This window comes from Panicum hallii, chromosome 2 (assembly GCF_002211085.1).
Source record: "Panicum hallii strain FIL2 chromosome 2, PHallii_v3.1, whole genome shotgun sequence".
Lineage (NCBI taxonomy): Eukaryota > Viridiplantae > Streptophyta > Magnoliopsida > Poales > Poaceae > Panicum > Panicum hallii.
In genome coordinates this window covers 375,267-390,811 of record NC_038043.1, presented here as the reverse complement: position 1 = coordinate 390,811, position 15,545 = coordinate 375,267, and the positions used below count along the sequence as shown (strand labels likewise).

Sequence of the window (15,545 nt, the reverse complement as noted above, 5' to 3'; positions counted from 1 at the left end):
CATCTTTGCCTAGCGAGAAATCCAGAATATAGGAGCTCTATATTTAGATATCCATATCCAATTGAAAAGAATGTTGGAGGGTAGTTTTTACTAAAATCTCTATTCCTAAGGATATAAAAAGTTTCTTGGAGATGCTCTTGCTCTGATTTTTACCTGAATTTCATGAACAAGATTGTCCTTGTTCATGCTGATGGAGGAGTTTGATAAGTCAGTGAAGTGCAAGGCCGCACTGACGTTTACCGGTTTTGTGCGGGCACCGGGCACCAATTGCATGATCTGGCGAGTCGGAAAGGAAGTGTATTGGAGCTTTGCTGTGCATTATTGTGCGGTGGCGCGCCACGGTTCGCCGCGGGCTGAGGTCGCCGTTGGCCGTTGCTGCCCGAGGGCCGGCGGGCCTTCTCCACCTCAGGGTGACTTGGCGAGGCGATAACCCAACCAGTGGCCATTGATCCGCGTCTCCTCTTATCCTCCCCAGCTCGCGATCCCTCCCCACCAAAATTCGCGTGCCTCCCGACCCAATTTGCCGTGCCAAGAAAAATGGTCATCCATCCATCCATCCGTTTCCACATTATTCGCTGTGCGCAATGCGACAAGTCGATAGTCCAAATCTCAAACACACACCGCCACCACGTGCACGACAGAACAGTAGAGTACAAATCCTCACCTGCTCCCCTGTTTCCTGGTTTCATCCCCATCTCCCCCATTCTCTCTTCTCTCCCCGTGACCCATCGAGTTCACCCGCCACCACCGGAGGAGCGGCGGCGGCGGCGGCGGCGGAGGAGGTATTGACGGCAGCGACACAAGATGGCGAGGAAGCCGCTGGACTACGATCAGCTGAACGAGAACGTCAAGAAGGTGCAGTACGCGGTGCGCGGGGAGCTCTACCTCCGCGCCTCCGAGCTCCAGAAGGAGGGCAAGAAGATCATCTTCACCAACGTCGGCAACCCGCACGCCCTCGGACAGAAGCCGCTCACCTTCCCCCGCCAGGTGAAGATCATTTCTTGATCACATCTAGCTAGTCTCACATCCACCATGGAATCTGTTGTCCGGCGCTTTCTCACCCTAAACCCTGTGACTGCAAGAGCAGGTGGTGGCCCTCTGCCAGGCTCCGTTCCTGCTCGATGATCCCAACGTCGGCCTCATGTTCCCGGCGGATGCCATCGCGCGGGCCAAGCACTACCTCTCCCTGGCGCCCGGCGGTTTAGGTATCATAGTATACCTGTTCTTGTCGAAAAATTAATTCTTGTTCAGTTGTCCATTCAATTAGGATATCATGCACAATATTATCTGCCTGCAAGGTTGATAACAAGCAGAAAATATCAATTTTGAGATGTTTGTAATCTGGAAAGGAACCAATTTCTATCAATTGTATATGCCGCTGTCGGTTCATAGCCATACGAGTACTCTTACACAGGTCTTATCTGATCAGGTGCTTACAGTGATTCCCGTGGTATCCCTGGAATTAGGAAGGAGGTTGCTGACTTCATCCAGAGGCGTGATGGATATCCGAGGTCAGATTGGACCAATCTACTGACGAATATTCATCAGAACTACGCACCATTTTGTTCCTAACACTTCTATGCTCCACTTACTGCAGTGATCCAGAACTCATTTACTTGACAGATGGTGCTAGCAAAGGTGTGATGCAGATGCTGAACGCCATTATCAGAAACGAGAGAGATGGGGTATGATTGTTCTTTGAAAACATATCTTTCCCCAAGATGTGATGCTATTTCTAATAAAGAGTAAAGACTAATTTCATCGATGAACCTGCCGTGGCAGATTTTGGTCCCTGTTCCTCAATACCCACTTTATTCTGCTGCCATTTCCCTCTTTGGTGGCTCCCTGGTCCCATACTACTTGGAAGAAGAGGCTAACTGGGGCCTTGACTTTGTCAATATCCGACAAACAGTGGCGGAGGCACGGTCAAAGGGAATCACTGTAAGTGTTTTATGAATCATTGTGCTTGTCAAATTTCAATTCTCTTGCTATGTAATACCTGCAATTGATGTATGTGGCATTATGAGCTTGCCTGTGCCTATCTACTGTTCCATATATGGCATACCGAAAGCAATATCAAGTAAATTGGTGTCAACGTATCGTTAATTGATTCTAGTCTCATCAAGCTATTTCCAGAATTATCTTAGTTGAATTACTCATGAGTGTTTTGTGCCACGGGCTTCGAAGCATGTCCCTTTGGTTTAATAACTTTTCGTATCCAGCAAACTTGTAGGAGAGCTTTGGTTCATGTTAACTAACAACTAACAAGTAGTATGTAGAATATTGGTCTTAATGATTATATTGATTAATAAACATCGTTTCAGCTTCTCACAGTTCTTGGTTCCTTTCCCTTTTTTACATCATTGCAGTCATGTTGCTTATATAAAAAATGTGGCCTTTCTTGTGTATTCCACTCTGATATTCTTTTTTCATACCTATGATCTGTTAGGTTCGAGCAATGGTGATTATCAATCCGGGAAATCCCACTGGCCAATGCCTTAGTGAAGCAAATATAAAGGAACTTCTGCAATTTTGCTACCATGAAAACTTAGCTCTGCTTGCAGATGAAGTGTATCAGCAGAACATTTATCAAGATGAGCGCCCGTTTATAAGCGCAAGAAAGGTATTTTTTTGATTTCTGACAAATGATGCTTTGTCATGAACTCATGGTTGCAACTTGACCCAATACTACAGTTTTCATCTGACAATTCTCTAGTATTTGGCGAGCTCACTAAATCTTCCCTTAGCACGACAAACAAACAACTATATTAACTTATTAAGAGCTAGCATACAAGATTCTCTCTCTACTGTGGTACACTAAAAGGTTGTTGGTCATTTCAAAAACTGTTTCCGACACAGCTTTTCTCATTTTTTCCAGGTTTTGTTTGACATGGGTCCACCACTAAGCAGGGAAGTTCAGCTTGTTTCTTTCCACACTGTGTCCAAAGGGTTCTGGGGAGAATGTGGACAACGTGGTGGATACTTTGAAATGACAAATCTTCCCCCAAAGGTAACATGTCTCTACAGCATTTGTCAGAATTTTTAATTTATCTCAAATGTCCAGAAACAAGTTCCTAACTATGTAAATGGGATATTAGAAAAATTAGAAACTATTGCATTATTCATGCCCAGCTGCAAATACATTAAGAAAACACACATCATAATTACGTGGCTATGCTGCTGCCTTTTGACTTATTTAATTATAGATACCTTGCAGAATGCAATTTAGCCCAATGGCCCAGAGTCTTCTTTGTCAAACTTTTAGAAACTGTAGAGCAATCAATAGCGTCCACTGGAGTTACATATTTATGCCACCATGATGTACATTTACAACTATTATTTCGGTGCAGTCTAAACTGTAGAGTAGTGTTGAACAAGCTCTGAAAACGTTTAAATATTGACAGTTAAGATTTTGACTTTGAACAAGCTAAGCACTTAAATAAGGCTTATGCTAGATTATATTGTACAAAGAGGCATTTTGAAGGTTCGCTTCCTGAATATGATGATCATGGTCTGATGCTAACTGCTCTTCTGATTTGAGCTTGCAGACAGTAGACGAGATCTACAAGGTTGCATCAATAGCACTGAGCCCAAATGTTCCTGGGCAAATTTTTGTAAGTGAAACAGTGCTCATTGTTTGATTCGTTATTCTTTTGCTCTTCTTTAAACTGGTATTCTGTTTTGGAATGACATACATTTGCATTCCTCCCGTGGCCTCTGAATTCAATATATGTTAATGACTGAATTCAATTTATATCAAGCAAATTCTAAAATTTTTAATGGATTGGATAAGAGTCAAAGTAGATGATAATGGATCAAAACTTCTTAAGGTTCTCTAAGTTTTTATGCTCATAATTGTGTGGTGAGTGGTGAGAAGTGGATTTATGCTACTTTGCTTTACCAAGTTATAAAATGGTTTTGAATAACCCTGGCTATTACAGATGGGAGTGATGGTTAACCCTCCAAAACCTGGTGATATCTCATACCTGAAGTTTGCTGCTGAAAGGTTAAGCATACTATCCCTCAAAATTTTTACCGTGTCAAAGTTTTTAAGGAAAAATAAGCCTACGCAGGATACTGAATATTTATCATTGTACATTCTTAATATTTGATGTGGCTCCAAATGATGTTGCAGCAAGTCCATCCTAGAGTCTATGAGGAGGAGAGCACGCATGATGACAGATGGTTTCAACAGTTGCCGAAATATCGTGTGTAATTTCACAGAAGGTAAAATCAGAGTTCTAAACTTTAATAGTTTGCAACAATTGAACTACTACAACTATATTTTAATAACTGAATTATAACTCGCCCTAACTGAATTGTCTTGCGTTGTGTTGTTGCAGGAGCTATGTACTCTTTCCCCCAAATACGCCTTCCACCAAGAGCGATTGAGGCAGCGAAAAGAGCCGGCAAAGCACCAGATGTTTTCTACTGCCTCAAGCTTCTGGAAGCAACCGGAATTTCCACTGTCCCGGGATCTGGTTTTGGTCAGAAGGAAGGGTAAGTGCTTCGCTTATAGTTATGACAACTTGTCTGTGAAGTATGAAGTTTCATTAATCTAAGAACTCCCAACCAAACATGAAGCATGATTGACAACAAACGTGAAACCAGAGAAGTAAACATCACCACCACATGAATTACGAGAAATGAAATTATCATTTTTTCCCCTGAAAAAGAAGAAATAATGAAGCATAGTAAAATCTGCTGCATCAGTCTGTTTATTTACCTATTAATAGCTTCTATAACATCCTGCTTCGGTTTCCTGCTATGTAATTGATACTATGTAACAATGGAGTAGGAAATCTGAAATGACATTACTGAGTTTGGTCAGTTGCATATATATAGTAACTGAAGTAATGGATTTGCTCTGTTTTCTGAAACAGGGTGTTCCACCTCCGGACAACTATCCTTCCTGCTGAGGAAGACTTCCCTGCCATCATCTCGAGCTTCAAGAAGTTCAACGACTCATTCATGGATCAATACGAGGGCTACTCCAGGATGTGAAGAGGAACATACACAACAAAAGTTCGGATCAGCTGTCAGATTCTTGGTTTCATTCTCAGCCGCGATCGAGCATTTCCAAGGACATTATTAATTGAAAGTTAATTAGTTGTAACTCTCTTAAAGAAGCAATTTCTGCCTTTGATATGTATAGGGAATCAAAGTTTTGCGGGAAATATATCCGCCATTTTCTGGTACCATTATATATATATATATATATATATATATATATATACACACGTGTAGAATGGATTTTTTTTATATATATCTTGTAATGTAATGCTGGAAGATGCATGCTGTTGTTGGAGCAGCGTGCTATACTACTATCACAACAGAGATGCGTGCAGAGCTTGTTTGCTCTCTCGATTCCAAATTTTCCAATTGATCAGCGTCTCCTCGAAAATGGGAATACATCCCCCACCCCATCAGGATGTCGCTGACTTGATTTATGAAGATCAAACCGTTAATGATTTGAGACGTCATAAGATTAGTGCTGCTTGATTTGGGAGTCTGGTTTTGGCTATTGGTTGCTTGCTGGTTTCAGAAGTTGAGAGAGACTGAGCAGGCATAAAATTGGTGCTCATCTCTCCTCCTGACCTGGCCAATGCAAGCTCCTGTACCTGTGTAGTGCCTAGTCAACTGGCCTCCTGCACCTGGTCTGTCGACGCATTTCAGTATGTATAAATCATGGCTGCTAAGTCCGAGTTGTTATTAGTATATTGTTCATGCGATTCTTGCACTACTGATCATTGCCGCACTACTATATGCAGTGTGTTTAGGGAGGAATGTGTCAGATTATTCCAGCCACCATATAATATACTAGCCTAGCCCCTAGCTGCTGTTGGTCTTTGCATTTCGTTTTCCATCTCTGATCTTCCCGCGATGTTTTTGTGAACGCTGCAAGCCAAGCCGTTTGACAGGAACGAGTCCGCAGCTTCAAGAGACCGGCGCCTATATCGTCCTAGTCATCAGTCATCAGTCTGTCGGTCAGACTGAAACGATGCCTGTGAGCTCAGCTCACTCCACAGGCGAAGAAGAAGAAATCAGTGGCAGAATTGGAATTGAATATATGGCCCTCAGACCAGACTTATCGCAGCTGACCTCCATTGTTGCCTTTATATAGCGCCCTTGGCGTGCCAGTGAGCCGGCAGAGTAGACAGACGGTGCCATACGCTAGGCTAGCTACAAGCTTCAAGCGTTGAGCCAAAAATTTCTAGCTATACAAGCAAGCTGCTCTACGTACGTACATACAAGCAAAGCAAGCTATCTAGCATTTCTATCTTGCTTGTAACAGGAAAGAAGAGATAGATGGGTGAGGAGGCAGCTGCGCCGTTGCTGGGCGACGTCCACCTCAGCATCAACCTCCATGGAGATGGAGATGCCGACGATGGCAACAGGAAAGAGGAGGAGGAGCTGCCGGCGACGGCAAAGAGGTGGACGCTGGGCTGGGACTGGGCGGAGGCGGCGGGGCAGCTGGCGTTCGCCGCGCCCATGGTGGCCACCAGCATGGCCTACTACGCCATCCCGCTCGTCTCCGTCATGTTCGCCGGCCGCCTCGGCGACCTCCAGCTCGCCGCCGCCACGCTCGGCAACTCGTGGGGCACCGTCACCGGCATCGCGCTCATGGTAATAATTACTTCCATCAGATCATCTGTATATATACCGTGCCGTACCTCTCATGCATCCGGATGCCATGGCCGTGCCGTGCGGCAGCACTGGGCACTGACGCCCTGTCAATCATGTCGACTACTTTGTCTCAACTCTGAAGTAACCTGCTTAACAAACTCAGATTAATTATTGAAACTAAATGGTGCAACTTGTCTGAAAGTTTCCACTGCCCATCGATCTTCTTATGCATCTCATCTAGTAACATTACTTGATTTCAATAAAATTATTTCCCTTATCGAAAAAAAAAATCTCATCTAGTAACAGGCCGGAAACTACTACTCTTTTCTAAAAAATCTAGTAACAAGCCTTGACCGGTCAAGCGACGTTCTACCTGCAGTTTCCTCTTCGCTTTCATACCACACCCAGCAAATTCTTCCAATATATACTACATTATCGTTTATCAGTGCTTGCGTTGGCATTTTTTTTTCTGTGGGTTTTCACCTTCCCAGTACCGACATGATACATGCTTTAAGATACAAGAGGTGATGGATGGTTACTAAGAAGACTGAAAAAACTTTTTTTCTGGATGACAGCGATGTAATCATGTACAAGTGTACCATGAGTGTTTTTTCTTTTTGTGCGAGCACCATCATGAGTACAATTGATATCATTATTTACATACCACTGAAAGCCTCAAATATATAGTTTACCTTCAAGTTCCAAGGTTAATTCTTTAGCCACATGATAGCAACAATGTGCAAGTTACAAGCAGTTTCATCTAAACAAAATTATCTGTGAAGAATGTTTCAAATATTAGCCTCTTGTCTAAAACTTTGACAATAATTCAAAGTGGACTTATGAATATGATATCAGACATAATATAAAAACTTTGACTAACAAAAATCAAAGAGGACTTAGAGACAAAAATATCAATTCCCCTCCCACGTTGGGCCCCAAAGAAACTAGGCCTTACGCCTTTCATTTGACAAAAGTAGCCAACTTGCTAGTGTTGAATGGTTGCATTGGGTGGACAAATACAAGACCTGAGAGAAAAATTTGGCTTCAAAAGTGAGATATCTAGCTACCACAATTTCATAAAAATGCACGGTGATGTTTCAAGCGAAGTTTACAGTCATGACCCGCTTCCGCTTCTTACACATCAGCTAGCTGCAACGTACCAACCAACCATTATCATCAGTTACCTTTGAAGGATATGATGGTTGTGTTTGTTAGAAATACGCATTTCCTGAGGTCGGAAAGTGCAGAGTCAGCTACGCAGTAGTTGTTGGGAGCTGGGTTGGGCGGCATTTGAGCTGAGATTGCCATGCATATTTTTATTGCATGTGGAGTGTATCCCTTTCAAGCAAAATAATAAAATCAAAAACAAAGCGTGAGCCAGACTTCAGTGTGAAATGGGGAACACGGTCATGGTCACAGTTGAAGACCTAATCAACAAACTTATTCGGACTTAAGGGCACAATATATATCATCTGTTTAAGAAAAGAAAAGACATTTCCATGGTTAGTCAATTCTGAATTTTGAATTCTGATGTGGAGAGAGGACATGGTATGTAGTGTGCTGCTCCGTCTCCACGAGCCCTGATTTCAGTGAGGTCTATCCTGGCAATCTTTAGCATACATAAACTTGACTCTAGATCTTACGACATCATATTACTACAAATTTCAGAAGAAGAAATTCTGATGTGCCCGTACGGCTGTACTGAAATTTCTCGTGTGCACAGTATACACACATCTGTTTACTGCTACTGAATACTGATGATGAGGATATGCATGGCATCGATCATCAGACTGGACTGAGCGGGTCACTGGAGACGCTGTGCGGCCAGGGCTACGGCGCCAAGTCGTACCGCATGATGGGCGTGTACCTGCAGGCGTCCATGATCACGTCGGCGCTCTTCTCCGTGCTCGTCTCCCTCCTCTGGCTCTACTCGGAGCCGCTGCTGGTGTTCCTCCGGCAGGACCCGGAGGTCTCCCGGCTGGCCGCCGTGTTCCTCCGCTACTCCATCCCGGCGCAGTTCGCCTACGGCCTCATCCAGTGCACGCTCCGCTTCCTGCAGACGCAGTCCGTGGTGATGCCGCTCGTGGCCTTCTCGCTCCTGCCGCTGGCCGTCCACGTCGGGATCACCCACGCCTTCGTCAACTGCCTCGGGCTCGGCTTCGCCGGCGCCGCCATGTCCACGTCCGTGTCGCTGTGGCTGTCGTTCCTGATGCTCGCCGCGTACGTCATGCTCTCGGACATGTTCAAGGACACCTGGGGCGGCTTCACCGCCGAGGCCTTCCGGCATGTCCTGCCCGGCATGAAGCTCGCCATCCCCTCTGCAGTCATGGTCTGCTTCGAGCACTGGTCCTTCGAGATACTGGTGCTGCTGGCCGGGCTGCTGCCACAATCTCAGCTCAGCACCTCCATCATTGCAATGTGGTATGTCTTTCATGTTCGAGTGTGTATGATTTCAAATCAAATCCTCCATGTTTTCTTCATCAATAATTCCATTCTAACATCATCAGTGGCGTATGGTATCGATTTTCATTTATTTACAGCGAGAACACTGAAGCCATATCATACATGATCACCTACGGGTTCGCAGCCGTCATAAGCACGAGGGTGTCGAACGAGCTGGGAGCAAGGAACGTCGCCAAGGCCAAGAAGGCGCTCACCGTGTCCCTGGCGCTGTCCCTGGTGCTGGGGGCGGCGTTCCTCCTGCTCCTAGGCCTGGGCCACGAGGTCTGGGTGAGGCTCTTCAGCAACAGCGAGGCGGTGGTGAGCGCGTTCGCGTCCATGGTGCCGCTGCTCATCGGCTCGGTGGTGCTCGACTCCACGCAGGGGGTGCTGTCAGGTGTTGCCAGAGGCTGCGGGTGGCAGCACTTGGCGGCATGGACCAACCTGGTGGCCTTCTACATCATAGGCATGCCCCTGGCCGTCCTCTTTGGATTCACGCTTGGCTTCCAAACAAAGGTATGTACACACGCATGGATGCAGACCTTTCTGAATTTCTGCACACTTCATGCTTGCTAAACTCATCGTTGTTGGATTGTTGCTGGCTGTTCCAGGGGCTGTGGATGGGCCAGATTTGCGGCCTCCTCTTCCAGAACTGCGTCCTGCTGTTCATCACCCTGCGAACCGACTGGGAGAAGTTGGACCTGACCATGATCGACAAGGAGAACGATTTTGTCTGCTGAGGATTGGGAAAGGCGTGCTGTATTTTTGCTTGAGTTGTCGTTGCCCTGAACCTTGAGCGACAACTTCCAGGGACCGGCCAGATTTGTCTGGTTTTGCTCACGAGCGATCATACTGTAACGCTACAGTTAGGGTAGTAGTAGTCAAATATATAGTAGAAGCAACTTACCCTGAGGATGCATGGTTCTTCATGAACCCTAGTTCGTTGTTTAGTCTGTTGTCATGGCAGCTCAAGCACAGGTAACTATAGAGCTATTGTGAGACTAGTAACCTTTACACCAATGCAAGCTCACAGGTAGAAGGCACACAGCATAAAAGTGTATATTTAAAAATCGTCACTATTTCATTGTAAGATGCACTGGGCAACTATCAAGTCCTTAACAAAGCATATGGCGCCCTACCATCTTTCATCTCAAGGAAAATCCAGTTCCTAGTTATACAGGTGACCTATCACTAAGAGAAACAGCATGTCTAATCCTATTAAGTTTGGATATCCTAGGTAAACGTCTGGCTCCCAAATATTTCTTCATTCAGCAAACAGCTCCAGCAACCCAGTATACTCTCGTCGTTGCTGCAGCCCGAGCGCTACGTCCTTTGAGGCTTTGAGCACTTCTGTGCAACAAGAGTTCAGTGGTCTCTCAACACATTTTCTTTGAGAATACTGCCACCAAGCTCTAGGGCTCCAGGTTGGTACTAATGCAGAATCACTCAAGTACCGTGCATATAGAACAGCCCATTACGAGATCCCAACCAAGCTCCCCAGCTATGGTTTACATCAAACAGTGAAGAACCGCACAAGTCACGGCTGCTTTCAGGCCAGCAAAGTGCCGTAAAGGGAGTGTCACACACACTCTGCGCAAATATTAGTTCGCCTGTTTTGATGCTCCAAATGCGAACAGTGCAGTCCTCCCCACCTGGCAATGGTAAAGACGATTTGTGAATGAGAATTTGATACCCTTACAACATGCATTGACAAAAGGAATCATTTGCTATTTGAGATATGAACTAACTAGTACATGCCACAAATCACGATTCAGCCTAGCCAACCAATAACTAATGATTAACTTGGAATTAATTTACCTCCCCATGGTGATTATCACCCAGCATTTGACCACAAGAATCAGAGGATTCCTGATGCAACAATGCAGGAAGACAGAACCTTACACTACAGCAGCGGATAGATTTAGGCCATCAAGTGGGAATGCAAACAAACTAGTGTATTTATATCAATCTGATAACTAATTCGGTGACGTCTAGAGTGTATATAACAAATTATTGCGTATGTTTCAACTTTCAAGGAGTAATCTAAAAGAGCATCCTTCCAAGCACCATATAGCAAAAACAAATAAAAAAAACACTCGGTGCCAAATACACATAGTAATGTTTAGAGCTAAAAATGAACAAACCTGACATAAGTAAGGTCTCAGATGGGTCAACAACAAGCGGTAAATGTGTGTGAGAGTTCACATGCCCCTCGTATGATTGTATCCCTCCCTTCTGAATGAGACGGAGATCAAAGAGTTTGATCTGTACCCAAAAAAAAAATCTTCAGCCATTGCATCTAAACTTCAAATTCTTTTTATTATTGAGAGGTACAAAAATACATGTAGGTTTTGCATACAAAAATTTCAGAAAAGACATGCGGCTGACATTCTTAAGATGAACAAAACATCTGTAAGGTTCTTTAAGAAAGATGTGTGCAGTGTGAAGTTTCAGTTCTGGCACATTTACAACAGCTAAGTGAGAAAGGCCAAGTACAACTCTAGTTAACATACAGGTACCACAATGAAGTGGATTGTATGCAAACAATTACATTTTTGAAAAAAAAATCAATCCTAGGAGAATCTGAGCACATTTGCATGTACAATTGTACTTGTACATTTGCTCTAACACTAAAAAATGGTCAAGTATAACTTACACATCCATCCATGGAGCTTCCTAAGAAGTAGTTCTCATCTGATGACAGTGTGACCAAGCTGTGGAACATTGTCAATTTCAGTATTAGGGAACATAGGCATTGTCCAAAAATAGTAGCACCATGGAAAGGACATTAGTACTACCTGCAAACTGCCGACGACATAGAAATATATCTTGGACATTTATCCTTATCAGCCTGCATGACATTTTCCATCAGAAAACAATAGCATGTATTCTTGATGATCCATTGCATTTTCCATCAGAAAACAATAGCACTGTATTATTGATGAGCTAAACTAACAAATTATGCAGCAACAATAAAGCCTGTTAGTCCCAAGCAAGTTGGGGTAGGCTAAAACTAGCAAATATGCATTCAAAATAAATATTTTTCCCAGCATACCATTTTTATTCTAGTTCTGTTTCAATTGGGAGGAGCCTAACCTGACCAGTCTAAGAGGTGGAGGTTCACAGTGTCAATAATAAACACAGGTTGCAGTTTTGATGCTTGAAATTTGCCTTCTTCCAGTCTTTATTATCCTTTAGGAGAACACAGTGCTCTAAAGAAATTTTGCTCTGTGTATGTCCCTAGTTGTTGGGCACTGTAACACCATAAGCACATAAAACAGACAAGTACAACATAAAGATGTCATGACCTAAGTAATAATGTTAAAAAAGAATCTGCTTCTCCTGTCCTGTGCCCTAGATAGCCACTGAAACGAACAAATCAACTAATTCAACAATGTGAGTATGTATGGTATTAATGGATGCTGTGTACTAGTATTGCACACCTGGTTTCTCCACCTCCCTTGGTGCTTTGAGCGTAGCATGGGAACTGTCCTCCTAGCAGTGCTAGCTGAAGGTACTCCAGTAGGATGATTATGATGCTTTTGCCGTACATCAACAGGGGCTATACTCCCATTCCGTAGACCACATAGCACGACATTTCCCTAAAAAGAGCGAGAAAATTCAGTGGGCACAGCAGAGACATAAACGGCATGTCACAGAAAATTCTGAATTAACCATAACACGCATACAGGGCCAACAATCAAGTATAAAACCCATTGAACTTAGACCTGCAGATTATGACAGAAAGGCACTTGCTGAGTTTTGCACACAAGAGAAATCAGTAGCATATTGCTTTTCTTTCAGAACTTTGGGAAGCATGTAGTCACACATTGGACACACAAAATTTAAGCTAACTGCAAAGTGGAGATATAATGTTGAGGAAAGGGGAAAGCAAACCACAGACCAGGGAAATGGCAAAAGTTTCCAATAACTCATGAAAATATATCATAAAATGATAACTGAATTTGTTATACTAAGTGGAGGAAGTTTAATGTATACATTATTACATTAGATTATTACCGAGTGCACAAATTTCTGGGAGAGAATGTCACTTTTAGAGCGACACAGCCACGATAATCCCCTTGTTTCCAAATCGAGCAAACCGGCACCATGGTCCATACCTTGAAATAAGAAGAACACGTGAAAAGCGAATCCCAAGCTAAAAGATAGTCCATTTTGCCAGTAACATAAGCAGACTCTTGCAGCAAACATTGTAAGAATGAGTAGAACTTGTAATGAGAACTAAGTAATTCCTCCAACAGATGCAACCGCTAGATTGCACAGATGCCATTACAAGAACCGAACTTATATAGATTCTATGCAAGAACCAAGAGTTATGGTGGGGAAAAAAGTACCAAAACAAGAAGGTCTTGCTATATAGATTCTATGCACAACTGCCAAGTTTACATCCTTTACAAGTTCCAGAAATGTTGATTTAGTAGCAATATTGCCAGGTTCTCAGTGCAGACAACTTAATAGTGTTATGTAACACAAAGTTGCAACACAAACAAGTTGGACAAAAAAAAAGTATGTTTATCCACCAAGGAAATTACTACAATTAAGCCCTGACTGAATCAACTTACCGAAAGCTGCATGTGTGCCATCAGAACTACAATCAGCTGTCCACACTGTACGATCAAGTGATGCAACTCTACAGGCAGTCCATGATCCCATTGCCGAGTCAATAGTACCAGAAAGATCCATAATATATACAGAGCCGCCAGATTCTCCCGACCCAAGAGTAGCCACCATGTTTCATAATGTCAAGGGACCCAAGCTCACATAATATTTCCAGGAGAAGACAAAATGAAAATTATGTGCAATTACGGCAACAACAACAATATATATAAAATAGAAGCAGCAGAAAATCCAGGATACAATACTCGCTGAACTGATGAATTGGTGTTGGATGCATCAGGGGCATGAAGTCCAACCTTTTTTATACAACTTATACTGGATGAGAAGTTTGAGAAGGCTGCTTCAGATGACCAGACGCTGGGGAGTGCGGCTGACTTGTGCTTCTCCACGGGAGTCCATGCAGGTTGGGGCAAAAACTCTATCTCATTCCCAAAGTTGTTGAGAGCACTCCCTAATCCGTATAACCTGTAGGAAGATTATATAAAAAAATATACCATGACATTAGTCACCAATTTGGCCATGAGCTCATGCTCTTGCAGAGAACTAGAGAACATCGACGGGTGAAACAGATCAACAACTTGTGAAACTCAAAGATAGATAAACGATGTGTGTTGTCTCAGAGTGACCAGCAATTTAAGATGCAAGCAGTGTTTTAAAGGCGACAAGGCAACCCAAGGCGAGCTGGGTACGTCTGGACACCTAGGCGGCGCCTAGGCGACAAGGCGTGACTGTTGCCCAAGGCGAGCTGGGTCCGCCCGGACGCCTAGGAGACACCTTTAAAACACTGGATGCAAGACAATATGTGTAAGCAGATAATGCGGTTGTAACATGATGAACTGACTACCAAGACAGTCGCGGCAAGTGATAAACTATAAATTTATTATGGTGATACATGGTAACAATGTCACAATTGTTTAGAAGACAGAAAAGGGGGGACAATGACTAATGAAGAAACTTACCGAATTGAACCATTCATGCTGCCTGTCACTAGCATCCTGGACTCTCTCAGCCCTTGCGGTGTCTGGACCATCGTGTTCAATTGTTCCAGCGCCTTATCAGCCACCAAGGTCGTGGCTTGGTATTTCCAGACCTGCAAAGCAGCATGATGATCAGCCCAAGATTGATTATAGTACAACGCACAAGGGTGAAAAAAAAAAATCAAAGGAAGCCCTCCAGCAATCACCATGGGCTGAGACGCCTGCAAGTACTGGCACTGCTGCTTGAATGTGGACCTGGTGGCCTTGTTGGAGAAGATGACTCCGCCGCCGTACATCTCCCTGGCGCTGAGCAGCTCCGGCCGCCTCGCCCTCTTCCTGCTGCATCCCGCTGTGGCAGCGGGCGGCGGCGTTGGGGGAGCGGAAGGGGGAGGGCGACGAGTGGCGGCGCCCGGGATGGGGCCCTTGATGGGGAAGTAGCGATTCTTCTCCGGGTCGTAGTAGAACCCCGGTAGCTCTGCAACCAATCAGCGTCGCTCGAGGTCAGAGGGGAAGAGGGGGAGGGATCTTCCTCTTCCTCCCCAAAAGGAGAATAAGGAGAACATGAAAGGCACAGACCTTTGGGCGGCATGTCGCCGGCGTGGATTTTGGAACGGAAGCTTGAGGAGAGGCGGCGGCGGCGGCGGAGGCGGTGGAGCGGTTTGCGGGGGTGAGTTATCGCCGGTAAGCAAGGTAGAGAGGAAAGAGAGACACCGATTCTAGGTCTATGTGGGCCCCAACCTAGAAGGAGAGCCTCCTGGCCCGTTTTGGTCTTGGCAGGCCAGACAGGGCCCAAGCGTAGATGTAGCCTGTTGGCTGTTGCCCTCGAAACTATTATTTATCATCTTTATTATTTGGCTAACTGAT

General features: G+C 44.4%; 3 protein-coding genes across 4 annotated transcripts; 2 read left to right on the top strand and 1 right to left on the bottom strand.

Moving 5' to 3' along the window:
- The first annotated feature begins 677 nt into the window (after nt 1-677).
- LOC112882121 (glutamate--glyoxylate aminotransferase 1) lies at nt 678-5,020 on the top strand. The gene is made up of 12 exons (XM_025947111.1): nt 678-987; nt 1,088-1,205; nt 1,430-1,511; nt 1,598-1,685; nt 1,783-1,941; nt 2,450-2,623; nt 2,879-3,010; nt 3,549-3,614; nt 3,942-4,006; nt 4,136-4,227; nt 4,344-4,500; nt 4,884-5,020. Exons 1-12 carry the CDS (start codon nt 805-807, stop codon nt 5,002-5,004), a joined length of 1,437 nt encoding a protein of 478 aa, XP_025802896.1. The 5' UTR covers nt 678-804; the 3' UTR covers nt 5,005-5,020.
- Nucleotides 5,021-6,164: 1,144 nt separating this feature from the next.
- LOC112881760 (protein DETOXIFICATION 18-like) lies at nt 6,165-10,014 on the top strand. Its single transcript, XM_025946614.1, has 4 exons — nt 6,165-6,627; nt 8,417-9,048; nt 9,168-9,582; nt 9,678-10,014. Exons 1-4 carry the CDS (start codon nt 6,310-6,312, stop codon nt 9,804-9,806), a joined length of 1,494 nt encoding a protein of 497 aa, XP_025802399.1. The 5' UTR covers nt 6,165-6,309; the 3' UTR covers nt 9,807-10,014.
- Nucleotides 10,015-10,111: 97 nt separating this feature from the next.
- Nucleotides 10,112-15,415, bottom strand: LOC112881759 (DDB1- and CUL4-associated factor 4). Of its 2 annotated transcripts, XM_025946612.1 has the most exons (11): nt 15,258-15,415; nt 14,888-15,156; nt 14,664-14,794; nt 13,945-14,169; nt 13,650-13,816; nt 13,087-13,187; nt 12,510-12,668; nt 11,865-11,917; nt 11,723-11,780; nt 11,211-11,331; nt 10,119-10,718 (listed from the first exon to the last, which is right to left on the bottom strand). In XM_025946612.1, exons 1-11 carry the CDS (start codon nt 15,268-15,270, stop codon nt 10,513-10,515), a joined length of 1,503 nt encoding a protein of 500 aa, XP_025802397.1. In that variant the 5' UTR covers nt 15,271-15,415; the 3' UTR covers nt 10,119-10,512. The 2 variants fall into 2 exon arrangements, with proteins under 2 accessions (XP_025802398.1, XP_025802397.1); XM_025946613.1 differs by lacking the exon at nt 11,211-11,331 and having other exon boundaries at nt 10,112-10,718.
- Between the last annotated feature and the right edge of the window lie 130 nt (nt 15,416-15,545).

What these genes read in the sequence shown, in the direction of transcription:
- LOC112881759 (XM_025946612.1), bottom strand. An exon ending in TGCAGGCGTCTCAGCCCATG is followed by an intron (nt 14,795 to 14,887) that starts GTGATTGCTGGA and finishes GCTGCTTTGCAG; the next exon opens with GTCTGGAAATACCAAGCCAC. An exon ending in GAAGCTCCATGGATGGATGT is followed by an intron (nt 11,332 to 11,722) that starts GTAAGTTATACT and finishes TTTTGGGTACAG; the next exon opens with ATCAAACTCTTTGATCTCCG.
- LOC112881760 (XM_025946614.1), top strand. Translation starts at nt 6,310, where the DNA reads ATGGGTGAGGAGGCAGCTGCGCCGTTGCTGGGCGACGTCCACCTCAGC. An exon ending in ACCTCCATCATTGCAATGTG is followed by an intron (nt 9,049 to 9,167) that starts GTATGTCTTTCA and finishes ATTTATTTACAG; the next exon opens with CGAGAACACTGAAGCCATAT. An exon ending in CGCTTGGCTTCCAAACAAAG is followed by an intron (nt 9,583 to 9,677) that starts GTATGTACACAC and finishes TGGCTGTTCCAG; the next exon opens with GGGCTGTGGATGGGCCAGAT.
- LOC112882121 (XM_025947111.1), top strand. Translation starts at nt 805, where the DNA reads ATGGCGAGGAAGCCGCTGGACTACGATCAGCTGAACGAGAACGTCAAG. An exon ending in CGCTCACCTTCCCCCGCCAG is followed by an intron (nt 988 to 1,087) that starts GTGAAGATCATT and finishes CTGCAAGAGCAG; the next exon opens with GTGGTGGCCCTCTGCCAGGC. An exon ending in CGTTTATAAGCGCAAGAAAG is followed by an intron (nt 2,624 to 2,878) that starts GTATTTTTTTGA and finishes CATTTTTTCCAG; the next exon opens with GTTTTGTTTGACATGGGTCC.